This window comes from Stegodyphus dumicola, chromosome 7 (genome assembly GCF_044657685.1).
Source record: "Stegodyphus dumicola isolate Sdum_Otavi_A_Nest chromosome 7, ASM4465768v1".
Taxonomy (NCBI): domain Eukaryota; kingdom Metazoa; phylum Arthropoda; class Arachnida; order Araneae; family Eresidae; genus Stegodyphus; species Stegodyphus dumicola.
Window position 1 is genome coordinate 158,801,854 of NC_140774.1, and position 19,905 is coordinate 158,821,758.

Here is a 19,905-nt window from a genome sequence, read left to right on the forward strand (position 1 = left end):
TCTAAGGAAAATGAGTCCAGTGTTCCTTATTGAACCTTAGATGTATAAGCTAACTTCTAGTGCCTGGAAAAACTTTTTGTTAATAGAATTTGCTAGTATATGCATTGAAGAGACTTTCTTTCAAATGATCAGTATTGTTTTGCACCTCAGAGAAGTATAGAATATGCTCTTTTACGCTTGACCTGGATTGTTCAGAGGTAAAAAGAAAAATTTGCACACTATTTTGGTTTTTCTTGATATAAAAGGTGCCTTTGACTGTCAGCTCAGCGATGGCAAAGATAAATCTTAAAAAATCCTTTTGGGCAACTGTTAAAATCTGAGCCCTTACAGAATTATTATTATTATTGTTTATATTTTCACTCCATGAATCAATCATTTGGGACATGACTTCTAGCCCAGAGAGGCTAAGTTTCAAAATGCAATTTTGCATTGAATCACCTTTCAAATTGTTGCCACCAAATATTATTGCCCTGCATTTTATTTAAAGAAATTAAATAATGAAGAATCTGCACAAATGTATGTATGTTTCTTACACTGTGAAAAAACAATAGTACCTAGAGCCATCAAATTTTGAACAATGCAATCCTCCACTGGAATATGAGCACCCGGAAGCCCAAGTTTGGAATTTCAAATTTGTTTTATTGTCTACATATTTTGTAAAACTTTAAACGAATTTTTGATTGACAAACTCAACAATTTCAAAGCAAGCAATAGCAACACTGCAAAGAAAAAATGATTTTTATCTCTAGCGTGCGAGACTGTCTAACAGAAGTGCTAAAGAAAAAAACTATATATGGTAAAACATTCTAATAGGAATTTTAAAGATATAACTGCTTTTTACTATTTTGTGATTTTGCTGTTAAATTTTATGTGGCGTAAGTGTGAAGAAGGCAACGCTTCATAAATAAAGTAAAAAAAAAAATTGGGTAAGTCCCATTGAACACTAAGCACATTAAACATATGATGAACTAAGAGAAAACTAGGGAAAAAAAAAAAAAAAAAAAAAAAAAAGCATCAGAAATTTTAAACATATGCTGCTTTTACAAATTTTATATGTCGTATGTGTGAAGAAAACTATGCTTTATAATGAAATTAGAAAGATAAAAAAATTGTGCGAGCCCAAAAGCAGATTTGTACATTGCAAACTCAGTGAAAGCACAAAATATCTTAATAAACCATCTGGTGCAATGTTAAAATCTTAATCATTTCAGTTTTCTCTCTCTCTCTCTCTCTTTTTTTTTTTTTTTTTTTTTTGTTGAACTTTTGCCTCTCTTTTTCCTCCTAAAGAAAGAATAAATATTGATTGCATAATTAGGTAACTGCCGAAACATGAACTGTTGTAATTCAGTTTTTACAAGACAAAGGTATCACCCATCCCGAAAGACTGAGTAAGAAAACACAAAATTAAACTGTGTGTTTCAACTCTTGAAATATCAAAACTGCCCTGCAACAACAGATGATGCAATGATGCCAAGAAGAGGTTTATAGAGAAACCGAGGAAATTTACAGAGGAAATTTACAGAGTGGATGCGGATCATAAAGCCTGTACAGACATTTTCTGAGAGCTTCAGTTTATTTTCTTTTTGTGTCAACAACTTATCTTGATAGAATTCCATTAGCTGCAACTAGGAATGAATCACTGCACTACTGCTCACTGGAGTAATTACACATGTTCTTATCTGTGGATTTCTGTGCTTGTCTTTATTTTACTATCTTTACTTCTGTGCTTGTCATTGATTTAATATAGGGTGCATTTCAGTCCTTACAAGTGTTTACAAGTCCTTACATTCGGAAATAAATTATAAAGGCCCTTATAGGTATTTACTTTTCTTTCTCTAAAGTACTTATTTTTTATTCTAAGTGCGTGCTTTTTTTAAAGATTTTTTTTAAACGAAAGCACATTTTTTTTATGTCAAAGCCAGAACTAAATACATAACTTTTCTTCTTATCTGGAAAATCAGATGGTGAATCATACTCAGGAAATAGCTTTTCTCCCCTTCCTCTGCATCAGTGTAACCTTTGATTTGCGTGACAGACAGGTGCACATGGTTCTATTGGTTAAAGAATTGTGAATGGGGTAGAAAATTCTGGTATATTCCACATTCATTTTCCTCCCAGTACCTGTACCCACACACTATAGACGTGCTTCTGCCTGCAGTTGAACTTCTATCACAATTTTAAAATAATTTATATTCTCATTCCACACGGTCAGTTCATTTTTGCCTTTATTACGATTGCCATGCTTATATTATAAGCACATGTATGAATATGTGTAATATATTTGCAGTAAATATTGAAGTATTGATAAACTTCAGAAATGGGTAAGAGTGTTTTTAACACAAATTGGCTTAATAAGGAAGAATATTCTGAATGGCTTAAAGCTTGTGAAAAGAATTGCAAGGCCTTAGGTTACTGATGAAACTGAAATCAACACAGCAAGCATGGGAGTGTCTGCTTCAAAGTGTCACATGGTATGTAAGTAAACTTTTTTCCTATTTATTTATTATTAATTCTAATGTGTGAAATTAAAAAATTAAAATCTGCCATGGACTGCCGATTTATTCATTTTTTAAATTTTCATTTTGTGCTTTCTGAAAGCTTTTTTCATATTATTCATAAATACTCCCCCCTCCCTTCCTATTATTTTTGTATATCTTCCAAGCTGAGAATTTTGCACTTAACATATTCAATTCTTTTGCCAATGTATTATACAGCATGGAAGCAGAGGGTCCTGCTCTCTCCAAAAAATCTTAAAAACTGAAACCATTACAGCTCGTGGCAAAAAAAAAGGTTATTTTTTTGGGGGGAAGGACTTCAGCAGGACTAAAAGTTCTGCAGTCTATTAAAACCAAGGGTGATGTTATTCTAGAAATTTAACGTAGCCTGTTCTGAAAATTTTAAAAAGTCAGTTATTATTTCAAAAATTTAAAAAAAAAAAGTTCAAGTCCAATCAGAAGAAGAGATAGAAGGCAAAAACTATTCTACAGAAAATAAAAGAATGAAAATGCTTCAGTTTCACTATGTCGAATGAAAATGCTTCAGTTTCACTATGTCAACTCATTTTGCTTAATTCAAATTTTATTAGGGAGGACAGAAAGTTATATACCGATTGAGCCTTCAAGGGCAAAGGTCTTGCATTTAGAATGGAAGAGTGAACTGTGTTTTTACTATTATTTTATGTGTGATTAAGAAAGGATGGTGTGGAAAGAAGAGAGGTGGGCCTCTTTCCAATTCCTCTGCTCTAATTAAAAATTAAGCTAGAAAAATAACACTTTTTACAGTTTTTCATGGAAAGGTGGACATTGGTGATTCATTGCTGTATACGGGAGTTTAGGGCGAAAGATGGATTTTTAAGGGAGGAAAATTATGATGCATTTTTCCACACAAGGGAGATTTAGATCGCTGTTTTTGAAAATGCTTCATTTATTCAAAATTATTTTGCACTTGGATTATTTGCACTAAATAAAATTAGAATGAAAAACACCCCAGATTTGTATGTCTCTTTCTTTAGTTATTTATTCTCTTAATACTGGCAGCTGTTGATTCCAAATGTATAATATCATGTGACGAAAAATTAAGGTACAAATTATTGCACAACATTTGCAATATTTTGCAAATAGTTAGTTTTGACATTCAATCTGGAATTTGTTTATGAGCACTTAAGAGAGTTTTACTGTGCTTGCTCAGTAGAATATTTTTCAGTTTCATTGGGCTATTTTTACATGTTTATGAATATACTTTTACAATCTATATATTTACCATGATAATTGGGCTATAGATCATAGTTTTCTGCCCTTTCTTTTTAATCACAAGTAACATTTGTTATCTAATCAATATCAAATTAAGATCTTCATAATATTTTGCATTCTAAATATTGCGATGTTATGGAAGATAAAGAAATATTCTTAAAAATAATATCTAGTGCACTTATCAAAATGTCAAAAAAAAATTGTTTGCCAAAAAATCTAAAAAGCAGCTACAATCTACACTGTCTTCTTTTTCCAGTTACGCTCGACTATCTGGAATCTTCAGGAACACGGAAATCAGCAATAGCTGAGCGTACTGGTTAGTTAAGCTATTACTTTATAAAGGATGATTGTATGTAGAAATTTCTCATCTGATATCAAAAATGTTACTCTTTTTACTTAAATTACTTTCCAATATCTGTTAAGGGAAAACTATCATATAATGAAAATTTAGAAAATGTTCCAAACTTTGATTTAAGTTAAATTATTTAAATAATAATAAGACTGGAAAAATATATAAATGTTCAATAAATTTTATTTATTTCTAGGTACCAAGCACAAAAAATTTTTTGAAAAGGAAAGATACAGTTGTTGGTGGAATAACAAGCTTTTTCCCAAACACAAATCTTATTAGTGTTGCACCTTCCAGTTTCCCAAGTGTTATTTGGGGTTCACAACATTCAGATACTTTCGATGATGATGCTCAAAAGATGTTTTAGATGCTGAAATTTTGTGGTGTTTGAAAGTGGTGACAAATCATTACTCTTATAGATCTAGAAGTGGCATAGGCAAAATTTTTTCAAGCATGTTCCCTGACAGTATTATAATAGCAAGACACTTTTCTTGTGGTGAGTTAAACTTGCTTATCTCTGCCATTTTTGGATTAACCCTTTATTTTCAGAGTCTCGTGTACAACAAATTTAAGAAGCTATCCCACTTTACCTTGTTATTTAACAAGCTTTTGAATACAACAAATTTAAAAAAAAAAAAAAAAAAAAAAAAAAAACACAATTAGATTTGCATTTCAGATATTGGCAGTCTGACCAAAATAAAGCTGTAACTCGATTTTTGACATCTGTTTTCAAGGGACATGCAACAGCTGCTAATATTTCTTAAATCTTTAAAGGGCAATTAAAAAACTAGATATAAAAAACTTCTACATATAAGTATGGATGGGGCAGCCATAAACTGGAAGTTTTATGAAATCCTCCAAAATGAATTGAGAGAGGAATATAGCATTGAATGTACTATATCTATTGATAGTTGCAGCTTGCATATTTTGAATAAAGCTTTCCATAAGGGAGCAGCCACTACAGGCTGGAATATACCTTCTATTTTAGGAGCATGATACCATCTATTCAAAGATTCTCCAGCACATCACGACAGCAAGTGTACATAAGACTTTGCCACTGAAATTTTGTAACCACAGGTGGCTAGAGAATGCACCAGTATGTTTGCATGTCTTTGAAATTTGGGAAGATATAAAAGGTTATGTCAAGCTAGTTGCAAACAGAAAATATGTAAAAATAACTTACAAATCGTATGAAATAATAAGAAATGCAATTAAAGACAAATTAATGCCTGTAAAATTCATTTTTTATTTGTGTGGCTGAATTGGTCAAACCCTTTTTGGAAATGTACGAAAGTAATGAGCCACTTGTTCCTTTTTGTTTTCTTTTGATTTACACAAATTAGTAAAGCAACTTTTTCGACATTTCAAAATGATAAAAGAAGATTACATGCTAAAAATAAGCTCATCATTGAAGTATTTGTATAGCTTTTTCTGAAAAAGATACTGTTACCAAAATAAGCAAAATTAGTTTAGAATTTAAGGCTGGTAAGCTCTTGTAAATGCTAAAAAAGTAATCACGGATAAAGACTACCTTTCTCTTAAACATGGCTCACAAACTTTTATTTTACAACTACTCGAAAAGCTAAGAGAGAAAAGTCTGGTTAATTATTTACTAATTCGAAATGCTGTTTCTATGGGTCCAAAGTATATGGCCCAAAGAAGCACAAAAACATACAGGAAAATGAAAAGTACATTCATGCATTTCCTCCAAAAAGGTCCCACTGCAGAAGAAAAATGGATAATATTCTTTTTTGGAATACTCCAATTTCATTGAAAATGTTGTCCAACCATACCTTACAGAATTTAAAACCTATGATGTGAAAAAAAATAAGATTAGATACTTTTGCACACATTCATTAATGAAAAATACATCAAGTTGTGGGAAACGTTTAAAATGATTTTTATTCTTTTCCAAGGGCAAATCTCTGTTGAATAAAGATTTAGTCTCAATAAAAATACAGAAACAGAAAATCTGGGAGAAAATTCATACATTGCCCAGTGCATATTTTGTGAATGAATATGTGAAACATGTTAGTTGGATCCACAATGTAACAGTTGCGTAAGAGATGAGGGTGGCAATGAGTGAAACCAAATGATTTGCCATCAACCACAAAAAGTACCATACTTTCTTATCAAAATGTGTTTATATATGAGCAGATTCATATGCATTTTATTCACTCAGAAATACTGACTGACTGTGTTTATATATGAGCAGAATTCATATGCATTTTATTCACTCAGAAATACTGACAGTCAAGATTGAAAGATCTTCTTTGTCAATAAACAACATAATGAATATTATGATTATTTCTCAGTGCATCATAAACAGAAGAAAACGAATTCAGTTTACCTTTCCTACATCTTCTTGATACAACAAAAATGGAATATTAAACCTTGAAGCGATGATTAGAGGCCACTTTTTGACTGTTCTTGCCTTTCCCTTATAAATGGCTTCTCCTTTTGTAGCACTTTTTAAAAGGTCAAAATTTGGTTCACCTTTCTTCAGAGTTCCATAAACAAAAACCAAGTGGGATTTGAATGCCATGCTAGAGAACTTCTTAGTGAAGAGAATCAGCTAATAAAATAAATAATGAAATTAATAAAAAGTTAAATGCAAAATTTCACATTCAGGGTATTTAAAAGCAAAACTAACAAAATTTTGTAATATATTGTAATCTCAGGAAAAATAACAGACAAATGATTTTAGGAAGTGACAGGCATTTAACTTGTAAATTTGCTGTTTTGGAAATAGTTATAAATTATTCAATGCACATAATAATTCAATTCTTTTTTTTCCAGCAGTATTTCAAAAATCCAGACTCTAGCTATACACAGCATCACTTATTTTGATCCTTTGCTCTTTCTACAGTCAATAAAAACAAACCATGAAGTCAACATTTATTTTTCACTTTATTTAGTATTGTTATTAATAGCTGTTTTTAAGATGCTATTGTTTTCGCTACATGAATTTCATGGCCTAGCAAAACTGAAATTGTTGCTACTTAAATGCAATTTAATAAAAAATTTTATTCCTTATTTTAATTAGTGTACTTTTGTAAGAAATTTATTTAAAATAACAACACATAGAAACATTTCCCAAATCCCTACAATGTATACATACAATATACTAAGTATGGAAGCATGCTATGTATAGAACATATAACACATGTAGCATATATAGTAGATCAATCTACAGAATACATACAATTTATAGAAACATACCCAAAATACAACTTTCTGGTGGCCACAAATTCTCTTTTCCACACACTATGGCCATATTCACAAATTCAGCATGCTGCAGCCGTATTCTCAAATTCTTTTGGAAGGTAAAGTACCGTTCTCTTGGAGGAAGGGGGAAACTACAGCATTTTTTCCATCAATGGAAAATTGAAAGCACGCATATTTAATATTTTGCAATGAAATACCAAGACAATTTTCACTAATTAAAGAATCATACAACACACTTATGTGAGGCGTAAACCACATATGCATACACAGATCAGTATTTTTCATTTGTCAATTTCCACTTCTCTCAAGGGTGCCACAACTGACAAGTAGCTAAATATTGTTAGAAATGAAGGAAAAGATAAATTACATAAAACAGCAGTACTGACAAGAAAATTAAAACAATGTCACCAAATTCAAAATCATGTAAAAGAGTCAGAAATTTTTATTTTGTAAGCATTTTCCCACTAAAGTATACCATGCATTTTTGGTGCCATATCTGGGGCACTTTGGTTAGGATTATTTCTTTTATCAAGCCTTTGTCTTGTTACTAGGTAAAAAGGAACAAGTGAAAACAACAAGAACACATTTTCTACTTTAATTACAAAATCTTCCGAAAATCCACTATGGAAAAGAACATGGCCTATATCATTTCTTTATTTTGAATAGGTTTTCATCATTGGCCATCAATGCTAACATTAGGACTAGATAACAAGGAACTGGTACATATCTCTCTAGTGTAGCATCTGTTGTGTAACAGATGCTACATCTAAAATTTATGACATCTGATAAAGAATTACTTTGATTGAAAGAATTTGAATTGCAAAATTCTAGAATACACGTGTATGTGTTGCAGCCTTTTTTACACTGCATAGTTAAGAGTAAAGTTTAAAGTTAAAAAGCTAAAATTTTTTATCACATTATGCCTTTAAAAAATAATAAATGAGAAAAAAAATGCTAGTCAGACTGCTCATAAAATCTGAGCTGTATATGGATAAAGTGTTGTTCCTGATGAAACAATTCGAAGGTAGTTTGAGAATTGTGGAAATTTGTCTTGAAGTTGATACCCACTCTAGAAGACCATCCTCTGTAAACAAGGTCCTGTAAAAGAAGCTGTCTCTGAAAATACATATTATACAGTTCAGAAAGTGTCAGACAGACTAAAAAACTGAAGCACAATACAGCAAACAGATCATTTGAAGAAGATACATTTGATACATGATTATGTCAAGATGTTAAGTTTGTCATTACAGTTTATGAACAGCTTTAATACAGCAGAATACACTTGCTCAAATTTCAGCATGTGAATGTTTGCTGAAATGAAATAAAGCAAGCAACCTTTTCTTTTTAAATGGCCCATTACTTGGCATGATAAGTGGATACTGTACAATAACATTTCAAAAAATACCAGAGTAAGACAAATGAACCTCCTTTTGAGGTTAAGAAATTGAAAGAGGAGACCGTATCCCCCCAAAAATTAATGCTTTGTGTAGAGTAAGATTCATAATATACAAAAGAATTGTACATTATGAAATGTTGCTAACAAATCAGACAATAAATTTATAAAAATATTATACTCACATAGTAATACTTTTAAAATCAGAAATTGAAGCAATGTGCCCAGAACTGACCAATCATCGAGATGTTGTCTGCTGTCATGTCAATGCTTGGCTCCACCTCTCAATGAATGCCAGATAAAAATTTATTGTGTATAGCTGGGATGTTCTGTGCCATTCTCAATATTCACCAAACCTTATCTCCTGAGATTTTCATTTCTTTGAGTTATTTTAAAATTCTCTGAACAGCCTGGGGTTTACTTTATTGGAGACTGTGAATCAACACCTTGATAGCTTCTTTATGAATAAACCAAATGATTTTCATTGCTTGGGACAATTGAAGATTTTGCACCCATTTCTGTTTGCCAAAATGCAATGCGGAACATCAGTTTGGTACCCATTGGTTGTTGCAGCTGGATGCTGGGGACAGGCGTACTCTCTTGCTCCCCTCCCAGCTATGCCAGCCACTGGATGGCAAAAAATCATAGAACAAAATGGTGCTTAAAGGATTCAATGAAAGTTTCTTACATTTTTGTACTGCTTTAGCTTATTTATCATGAAAATTCACAGAACTTTCTTCATGATTTAATGTTCTGTATTGCTCATTTTAAATACATGACTCTATTTTAGATCTTAAATGTCTGCAGATTAATTCTTAAAATACTGCAAGTGTTTAAGCTTTAAACAGATTCAGATGCTACACAGGAATATGAATCCCTATGAGAAACTACTCCAAGGTGTTTCTACTACTATATTAAAAAAATTAATCATAGTTGGTATAGTGGTTAGTTAAGGTCACTACCACACCAATGGCCATAGGTTTGAATCCTGGAAAAGGCATAGCTATTTTTATGTGCAGCAAGGAGGCATTACATGGCAAGCTGAAAGTCTTCTTGAGAGGTTGCTGGTAGGGCATGAGAGGTGAGAGACCTTCCAACTACATTCCTTGGGATGCTTTCTTTCACCATCAATATCTAATAAGTGGGGTGCTTTGTTTGATCGTAGTCTGGTTTCAACACCCTTTTTTTTCCACGCATGGTGTTACATGAGTCCATTAATACACTAATTAAGTTTGCCCATGAAACATTATTATCTTCAATAGTATTAACAACTGCTTTAAAAACAGCTTGTGAATTGCAAGATTCCATCTTTAGAGATGCAAAATGATGAACTACAACTTCATTTTGATTGTTGTCATAAAACTGCACTAATATTGCCAGTATACTTTCTTGAGCATTGCTAGTACTTTCATCCATATTTAGAGAAAATGGAGTCTCCTTTAAAGTTTTAATGATATTTCCCTTAATAGTTTTTGCGAGCCCATATTTCATCTTATAACATGCAGTAGTCCTGAACATTTCCAACGAGTTTAGTGCCGTCTGATCGCGGCTCAACTGTTTGCAGAGTTCAATTAAATTGGAAGCTACATTGAAAGAAAGAGAATTCTCAGCGATAAACGAAGTTATTAATACCTCTTGGCGTGCTTTTCTTGTCACTATATCCAATGGCTGAGCATCAGTCTCCAGTAAGTCATCAGTATTTTTTGAATTAGCATAATTACTTAAAGTCATTGAATGTCTAATGCACTTTGAATATTTTATGTGCGCCACAGTTTTAGAATGATTTGTGAAAGCCTTGAATCCTTCCCCACCATACTTCAGCAGTGAGTTACAAAAAACACAATATGCTTGTCCAGCAACATTTATTTTCTTGCACCATGTGCCGATGGTATCCCCATTACCATCTCTCCGTTCAATCCAATTCCACCTTAATGCATTCCGGACACCTTCTTCTAATTGTATAATATCACTATTTATATCGAGAAATTTCATAGTGAAATTCTCTTGCGTACATAAATAAAAAAATATTTCAATAAACGAAACGAAAAATTTACACGTGCATCAATAAATGAAACGAAAATTTTACACAGCGGAGAAAAAAAAGTTGAGAAGCGATCAATGACAAATAGCTAATACGGCGAAAAATCCCCCTTCTCTACTTATTGGCGCCACGCCAGGAGAGATAAGACCTTTGAACTCACACGTGATCGCACATCTGGTCGAACGAAGTCTCTCCCTTTTTTTTCTGCCGCGCCTACTTGTCGAAAAGAATACAGAAGAGAATGTCCAAGAACCGGGGGAATGAGTCATAATTCGCAATAAGGAAAGAACAAAAAAGTTTTTTCCCCCTTTTCACGCATTATCACTGCCTTTGGAGAAAGAAAGGAAAAGTTTTCACCCCACACACTGACCTTGTGTTTTCTGCTTTCAAAGCAAACAAAATTACCCAGATCAAAATAAATAATTCATTATTATTCCTACTTCCTTTTGAATGACGATCCCCGGAACGAAGTTCAAAATCCCCGGAATTCCGGGGTTTCCCCGGAGCACAAACACTCCTGCAAATCTAACAGTGCAAAATTCATTGCACTATTAAAAAAAAAAAAAAAAAAAAAAAGAAGAAGAAGAAGAAGAAACGAAAAGAAAAGAAAGAAAGAAAGATGAAGGAAATGCAACTGCATTAACCATAAACACAATTATTACTAGTAAAAATAAGCCAAATCAAACTGATGGCATTTAGATCCAAGAAAATATGCCTCAACAAAAAAGTGCCAAGAAGTATGGCTTTAATGATAATGTAATTTATGTTGATTTTTAAGCATTTCTTTCATCATTTCATGTCAGACCTATAACATATCAACAGTAATTTTGTTAAATGTATAACATATATCCAACATTCTTGCATACACTTTCTTCACTGGCACCCATAAATCACAAATACTCAATCTAACATATGTTCCACTATGTTAATTCAACCAGTTATTTTATGATTTAGATCTTTACTGCCATTTCTCTTTCTGGATTAAAGGATTTGTTTTAAAACCTTCTTGAGACTTTGTAGTTCTTTTCAGACAAAGCAATAATTTGCTCCAAGTCTGTAGGAGTCCGGACTTCTTTACGAAAGAAGACTAAACTCTACATTGATGCCCAAACAAAATCTCACCCTATGGCTCAAAACAATGTAATTTTTAGTCTGTCCTTCCCCAGTATCATGGGCTTCACTGGCACCCATAAATCACTTAAAATGATTCGGCTTCATACGATGCGAGCGCTGATGAAACTCAAGGTGACTTCTGATGGCAGAAGTTCCATAATAAATTCTTTGGAACAACTGGATACTCATTTTTTGCTTTAATCAATTGTGGAAGTACAAAAGGTCATCATAGCAACTGCTACACAGCAAGGACAGGTACTGAGCTGGTATAAATGCATCGACAAATTTTTCTATGAGAACCAGGCAGTGAGAGTTATGAGTTCTACAGATTTAAAGCCACCCTTGTAAATGCATTCCCTATGGTTAAAGATAAAGTGAAATTAGAGGCAAAATTGTTTAGAAGTTAAGGCCGAAGAACTGACACAGTTTACACTGAGAAAAGTACAATTAGTAAATTTCTTGCATGGAAAAAAAAATCTGATGCAGAGGTTTATTCAAATTATACTGCCTAGGCTACTGCTACAGATTCAGGATTTTATGGAATTATGAAACCTGAGGAAATGAGAAAAGTTTATTGAGCTCGCAGTTAGGCTTGAAAAGATGACGGTAGCAGAAAGTACGCCTATGTCAGGATAAAGCCAGAGGTCAAGTGAATATTTTCATAGAATTGTATTGGAATTTTCACTTGAAAATGGCAATTGTCGAGATGAATTACATAAGACAAACAACGAGAAGGCAGAAAAATTTAACTAATGAGGGGTACAGAAAAAAAGAGGTTAGAATCACTGTAAAAGGAGCAAATTTCCTCTCGAATTCAACTGAATACAGTTTTAATAAAAAAATCATACCTGCCTGCAATTAAAATCCTGTTAAATAACATGCCAATGGACACATTATTGAATACTGGGGCAATCTGACAGAAAATTTTATTAAAAAGAACTTTTACCAGTCCATAATGTTTAGTATTGAAGGAATGAGAGTTACAGCTGCCCAAAGGAAAAAGTACCAATGTATATGCAAAGTTACATTAAATGTACAGGTGAAAAATTATAACTAAAAAGTGTTCTTTGTTGTGAAAAATCTTCATGTACCAGTAATTTTGGGAATGGATTTTTTATAAGTGGGAGCAGCAAAAATTAACTTTCAAAAAGTGATGGTACAATTGGACATGAAGAAAATGGAAAATGAGGGAATAAAGCATCCAGCCATTGACTTCAAAGATCCGAAGTCAGAAGATAAATTGAAAATGGATCAGCTAGTAAGAAACTTTGCTATTTTATTTGATGAAGACACAGGATTAATGCTAATCGTAAACCACAGGACACAGGAAAATGGACACAGGATGTACACCCCTATCGAGCAAAGCCCTACCACTAAAATAAAGAAGAAATAATTGAAAAACATATCCAAGAAATGCTAAACAGAGCCCTCGCCATGTTTCAAAGGGCCATGGACATTTATACTAAGATCTGCATTTGGAAAATCTATATTTATTTAGATTTTTCAAATGCAGATGATATGATTATACCCAGCAAGACATTAAACGACATATATGAGAATTACGCAAAGTGCTTTCACTTCCAAAAGAAGCAGGATTAAAAATTAATTCATCCAAGTGCAAATCTGCCACCAAAGAACTTTGTTACTTGAGCTGTATCCCAGAAAGGAATCAAACTGAAGATCACACAATAATTGCAATCAAAAATTACCCTCCACCTCATACAGTGAAGAAATTAACCTCTTTTTTGAGCCTGTGTATCTGTTATCGGACTTTTATAAAAAATTTTGCACAATAGCAGAACCCCTTTTAAAATTAAAAAGAAAGGAAGGTTTACTTGGATGGCTGAAACAAACACAGTGTTTCTCGTGAAACAATTATTTCTGAGTAACAAACAGACCCGGAATTAAAAAATACTTGTGCTTGCTTAACCCGGTGGAAGGCGCGCGCTAAACAGAGCACATTTTGGTCGCGCGGGGTACCTGTATAACCCCACCGATAAATTTAAGCTTAATTCAATATACACATATAAACTTAAGTGCAAATAAATTGAAAAGGTATAAAATACAGTTTTTTAGTATATTCTAAAGCATGAATATTAATTTGAAAATATATTTACGTTAATTTCTACTACTAATGTTTATAGGAAAAAACTTACTCAATTACAAAATAAAAATCAGTTACATACCTTTATTGAATTTTAAACACATTTGTCACAAACATAATTAGAGTGATCCTTGCAAGTAAAATTTTGGCATTTCATACAAGAAATTGTTGTTTTTTTGTCCTTAGCTCGAGGACATATTGTACATCGTCCTTTACCAAGCTTCATTCTCTTTGGCAAGTTCTCTTCAGAAACGGCATTCCTTTCTGTTGAGAAATTCTGATTCATTTTCTCTCGTAATTCTCTGGGTAACATTTGCATATTTGATCTCCTCTTTATTTGTGGGTTTACGAGAGATAATGCCAATGTTTTCAAAAACATTCGTCTACTTTTATACTGCAAGGGAGGATTTTTAGTAGACATAAGTGACACTCGCGCGTTTATACCAGCCACGTTCAAAACACAGTAAAAAATCACCATAGGCCACCTGTTTGTTTTCCTAGCTGTTGAATAAAGCGTAGACATTTCATCAACAGTATCTACTCCTCCTTTCGTTCCATTGTAGAAATGGATTATTTCTGGCTTACTTTGTTCAGAGTTTTCATCTATCGTGTCATCATGATGCATTGTAGACAGAAGAACTACACATTTCGATTTCTTTGGAACATATGATACTAATGTCATGTCTTTTTGGAATCCAAACATGGAAGAATATACTTCTCTTTTCTTTGTTTCTAAAAATTCAGCAGGAATTACAGCTTTATTTTTCTTCAAAGTTCCCACTACAGTGAGTTTCTTTGATAGGAGCTCTTTTGCTAGCGGGTAACTTGTATACCAATTATCCATGGTTATATTCCTCCCAGATCCAAATAATGGAGCACAAAGTCGTTTTACGATCTCAGATGGCGAATAATCAACTTTGAAAGGACCATCCGATTGTTTCCCCGCATAAATTTCCATATTATATGTATAATATGTCCTGGCATCGACTACGGCAAATAATTTAATTCCATATTTTGCCGGCTTTTTCGGCATATACTGGCGAAAAGCACATCGGCCACGAAATTTCTCCAACTTTTCATCTATTGTAACATATTCACTAACTGAATATATTTCTTGACATTTTTTATTGAAATCGCTGAAGAAATCTCTCACAGCTGCCAGCTTATCCAACTGTCTTCGAGCTTCGCGATCGTTTACATTGTCTAATCTCAAGCACCTTAGAAGAAAAGTGAATCGTTTGTAAGACATTGTCTTTCGGAATAATTCAATTCCGGTGCCATCAGCGTCCCACAAGTCTTTTGCATTAGCATGAGAAGATTTATGCAATCCGCATAAATATAAAAGACCAAACAGTGCTCTCATCTCCACTTCATCTGTATGCCTAGCATCTCGACTCCGTTGAAAATTTTCGGATATTTTATCAATAAAAATATTGGTGCAGTCCACAATATTTTTTATAATATTGAAATCCATAAAAAGTTCCCAACTTTCAATTGGTTCCATAATACTTATTGCAACTGATTTCAGACCTGGTAAGTGGGTTATAATATTACAGGAACTGGTTCTTACCTTCTGATTCGGTTTACTTTTCTTCCAAACTGTTTTATTTTTTCCTATATAACTGTCACTTTTTTCATTAGATTCAAGCGTTTTATTTTCAGCTTCAAACTCACTGTCGCTGTCATGACTGCTATAAATTTCTTGATCTACTTCATTTTCACTAGCAGTATCCATTTCTTCATCGGAAGTTTCCACAGTATCCAATAACATTCTCAAGTGTTCCATTTCTTTTTCATAATCTGTCATTTTTCGTTTGAGAGCCATTTTCGAACGACTACAGTATAGCACACATGCACAATTTATGCAAGCAAGAAGCTAAAGTGAGAAATTTCAGAACAAATCTGGTCACGGGGGTTCCCAGGTTACCCCAGTTGCATGTAGCGTTCCAAGAAATGATTGCTCCTCCCCAACAAAAGAAAAACACCTGCTGCTGGCAGGTGCTATTGAAAGAAAACCGTTTAAAAGTTAGCTACTGAAGGGCTGATTCATAGCGGATAAATAGAAATTCCAGAATGAAAGGTTTTATGAGGCTGGGGTGACTCAGTCACCCCGCGCGAGTGCTACCGGGTTAAAGATCCTGATCATTTTGAACACCAGGTTATGACTATTAGAAACAGAGCTATGAAAGTATTGAGAAGCTTTTGCTTTAATCCAAAGTAACAAACAAAAATAATGAATTAAGAACCAATTATCCCAGCAAGTTTGAAATTAATTGTTTTGTAGAAATTGTATGATTCACCAATTTCATGCAATCTCAGGATAAGAAAAATGGTACAACACATTTAAGAAGCTGTATATTTTCCACAGCTATAAAAAATTATTAGTCAGTACATCGAGTCCTGTCTGTCCAGTTAGGTAACTATGTTCATTATAGCATCGCCATGTATCTAAACAGTAGAAAAGCTACATTCCCTAATGAACTAATAGGAATTAACTTATTAGGCCCATACTCATGTTGTGAAAATAATAAAAATAGATATTTGCTTGAAGAGTGGCTCATTTTTTCACGTGGGTAGAAATAGTTCCCTTAAATAAGTTTCCACTAAAATTGTTTCATATTGTTTTATAAATAAATTTACATTAAAATAGGGGGCACCACTAAAAATAATTTCAGAAAACGAAAAGCAGTTTACTAATGAAATCGAGAATTCATGTTCAGGACTGTAGAGAATTCTGCAATTCTCCGATTTTTTTTTTTTTTTTTTTAAAGTTAAAACAGATCGCTCAGCACACAGACAGAAGACTGAGAAAACAAAAATTAAACTGTTTTATTATGGCTGTTTGCTGCATTTTTCAGTTAATTTATCACCGTTTTTATGAAATTTGGAGTGTTTCATTATGGATGTTTGCTTCAGGTAATTTTTTTCTCTTCATTATGTACATTTCTTGCATTTTTAATTTTGTTAATTCATTGGTATTTTATATAATTTTTAGTATGCCACAATTTGTTTGAGTGGGTACTATTCTTCATGTGTTACGTTGGTGAAAACTGGTCGCCAACCATTGATAACTTAGCGAGACAGTTAGTTGGGTGGATAATGCGATAGTACCAAGAAATGAGCAGTTAGTTACAAATCATTAAAATAAGTAGTTGAGTATTCTTTGTTGTACAGGTTTATACGGTCAATACTACAAAATGTTTTTAGTTTTAAAAATATTTATTAAAAAATCAATATCAAAACAACAATCTAAGAACGTTTTAATGCAATCTCTTTTACAGTATGCAACAAGATATTAATGCATGTTTCCAATTTGAAAATTTTCCAAATAATTTTAACTAATTTACAGCAACTTCTTTCTTTTAACCCTTTTCTAAGTTTATTTGTCTCAATTAACAAATCAATGTTCCTACTAGTTCTGCTTCCTTTCCTAATTACTTAACGTTTCAACAATATACCTTTAAAGAACAATTTTCTTTCTCTTCATGTAAATCATTTTCTTCATCAATTTTCCTCTTCATTACAGTGATGTCAGACTTAATTAGGGATTTCTATTATTCTAAAAAACTCCATGTATTTAGAATGCATAGAAGAAACTGCTGATTTTGAGAATAAATTTGAAATAATATATAAGGTCAAGACTGACCAGCAAAAAAGCTGGAGTGGCAAAATTTAAAAACTTAATGAAGTACAGAGTAACAAAATTTAGTGATGGCAAAATTTTTAAAACTTAAGACAAGTACTGGCAGCAAAATTTAGGGGTGGCAAACATTTTAGAATTTAAGGAAGCACCAGCCAGCAGAATTTAGAACCTACAGATACTATACCAGCACCAAAATGCCTTGTAGCCCTCTGTACGATGCACTAAGACTTACAAGATAAATCTTTTAAATTGTCATTTTCAATTTCTTTATTAACAGAAAATGTGTTTTCTACAGGCATGTGACACGTTAGAACCAATTTGCAATTTTACATGCTTGTGTCTAGTGAAAAGAAGAGAAAATAAAGGAAGATAAACAAAAGAAAGATTTCAAAGATCACTGTTCTTTCAGAAATTTTCCAAAAAATAAGAAATTTGTCATAAATTTCCTGTAAAACAAAACTATTACATGCTAATACAATGAAGACATTTTTCATTTTGTCAGATTTTCATGGAATCTTAGGTCTATAAACCTTGACTTCAAATCCTTCTGAGCAGAAAGGCATACAATTTGAAACAAAAATTATCCAACTCTGTGTAAGCAAAAAGGCCTGAAGATTTTTTATTTTGGGGGAAAAAAATTTAAAAAGAAACGTGTAAAGTAACTGATACACAATTGAATTTTTTGAAACAACACATGGGAAAAATCTCTTATCACGAAAAATATTAAAAACAAATGAAATTAATTTTAAAATAATTAGTAGCTGCTTTGCTTTGCTAAGAGCATTTACTATTTTGTTTATTTTATAGAATAAAAATTTTCAGAAAAATCAAAATATTACCAAGTTGTGAAAACAGAAACACAATCTCACCATAAAATATAACAAGGAAAGTAAAAATGCATTACTTTAATTTTATTTCTTAGATATAATTTTAATATAATATATATAATTTTAATGACATTTATTAATGTCATTAAAAAATCATAAAATTCACACATTTCTGAATCAAAAATTTTGAATACAAGTTGACCTTAAAATTGACAAAATGTTGATAAGTCACCAAACTTTGCACTGCATAACAAGGGAATTCATATCCTAAAAGGAAAAAGTTGTTTTTGATGTAGTATTGACACTGTTCTGTTATTAAGACCACAGTCATCACCAAATGTTTTGCTGAGAAGATAAACAAGAGAAATATTTCAAGGAGAGAAGAGATTGGTTCACACGAATTTGCCAATGTTTACTTTTAAAATCATTACAATGTTTACTTTTTAAAATAAAGTTCAAGTAAAGTAAAATAATATCTTTTCAAAATTGGCAATAAGAATACAAATTCTAAGGATGTGATGGCCATTTTTATTTTTATTATTATTGTACTTACCATGGATATGAAAATTTGGAACTTAACTAATGACGAAACCTCTTCCATATAATTTCTTCAGGAACGAGATATTATTCACTCTGAAACAAAGTGCATGAAAAACCCTACAATGAAGCTCTTCAATTCAAAGAAAGCACCAAAATGGAGATGTGAAGATATGACAAGACGAGCACAAAACAAAGGTTGCATTCTCAAAACTAGTTTGAAGGTTTGAGAATCAGTTTCTTAATGGCAATTTGTTTCATTTATGCATGGTGTTCAGAAACAATAATACTGTTCTATGTTATGTTATCAGGATCAGCTTCAGAAATGTATGTACGTATGCATGTATGCATAGATGGATGTATTCACATATACATGTACATACAAATGTATGTATGGGTATACACATAATAGGTACTCGCATTCATAGATACATTTCTGAATACGGTCCCAATTACAGAAGAGTACTAAACTTCTGCTGAATTTCATCAACTTGATATAAATCATTGCACTGTTGTTGAATAGTACAGATATACAAGGAAAGTCTGTGGCCATACATTAATATCTAGACTTTCAGTTAAAATATGTAGCACTCATAACATTGTCAAAGTTGACAAAAGTCTCTTTTTGCATCGAAAAAATGTTGGATGCATCCTTTAACCCCAAATGGAGTGTGGCAGGATTTGCTGAGAAACAAAATAATGTATTTTAGTTGCTGTGCCTAAGTGGTTTGCCAGAACTTTGCTTAAAGTTACTGAAGAAAATATTATTGATGGCACTATAATATACCCAGACTGCTCGAAAAGTTATAACACTGAAGAATGAAAAGAGGCCAGATCTGAACATTTATGTATTAACCATTAATATAATTTTATTGATACTGGTTGTCATATGCAAACTATTGAAAAGTTATGGGTCAGTTC

At 32.4% G+C, this 19,905-nt stretch overlaps 1 protein-coding gene across 7 annotated transcripts in view; it reads right to left on the minus strand.

The window, feature by feature from the left end:
* LOC118195402 (gamma-glutamylaminecyclotransferase-like) overlaps positions 1-19,905 on the minus strand; it is a 34,853-nt gene that overhangs the window by 10,917 nt on the left and 4,031 nt on the right. For 4 of the 7 annotated variants that reach the window (XM_035366708.2, XM_035366705.2, XM_085820983.1 and 1 more), the window contains exon 2: positions 6,449-6,673. In XM_035366708.2, coding sequence (XP_035222599.1) covers positions 6,449-6,643 — 195 coding nt within the window. In that variant the 5' untranslated portion in view covers positions 6,644-6,673. Of the gene's footprint in view, positions 1-6,448; positions 6,674-7,320; positions 7,657-8,904; positions 13,893-19,905 lie in introns of those variants that run through there. The other 3 variants (XR_015042220.1, XM_035366706.2, XM_035366709.2) reach the window with 3 other exon arrangements.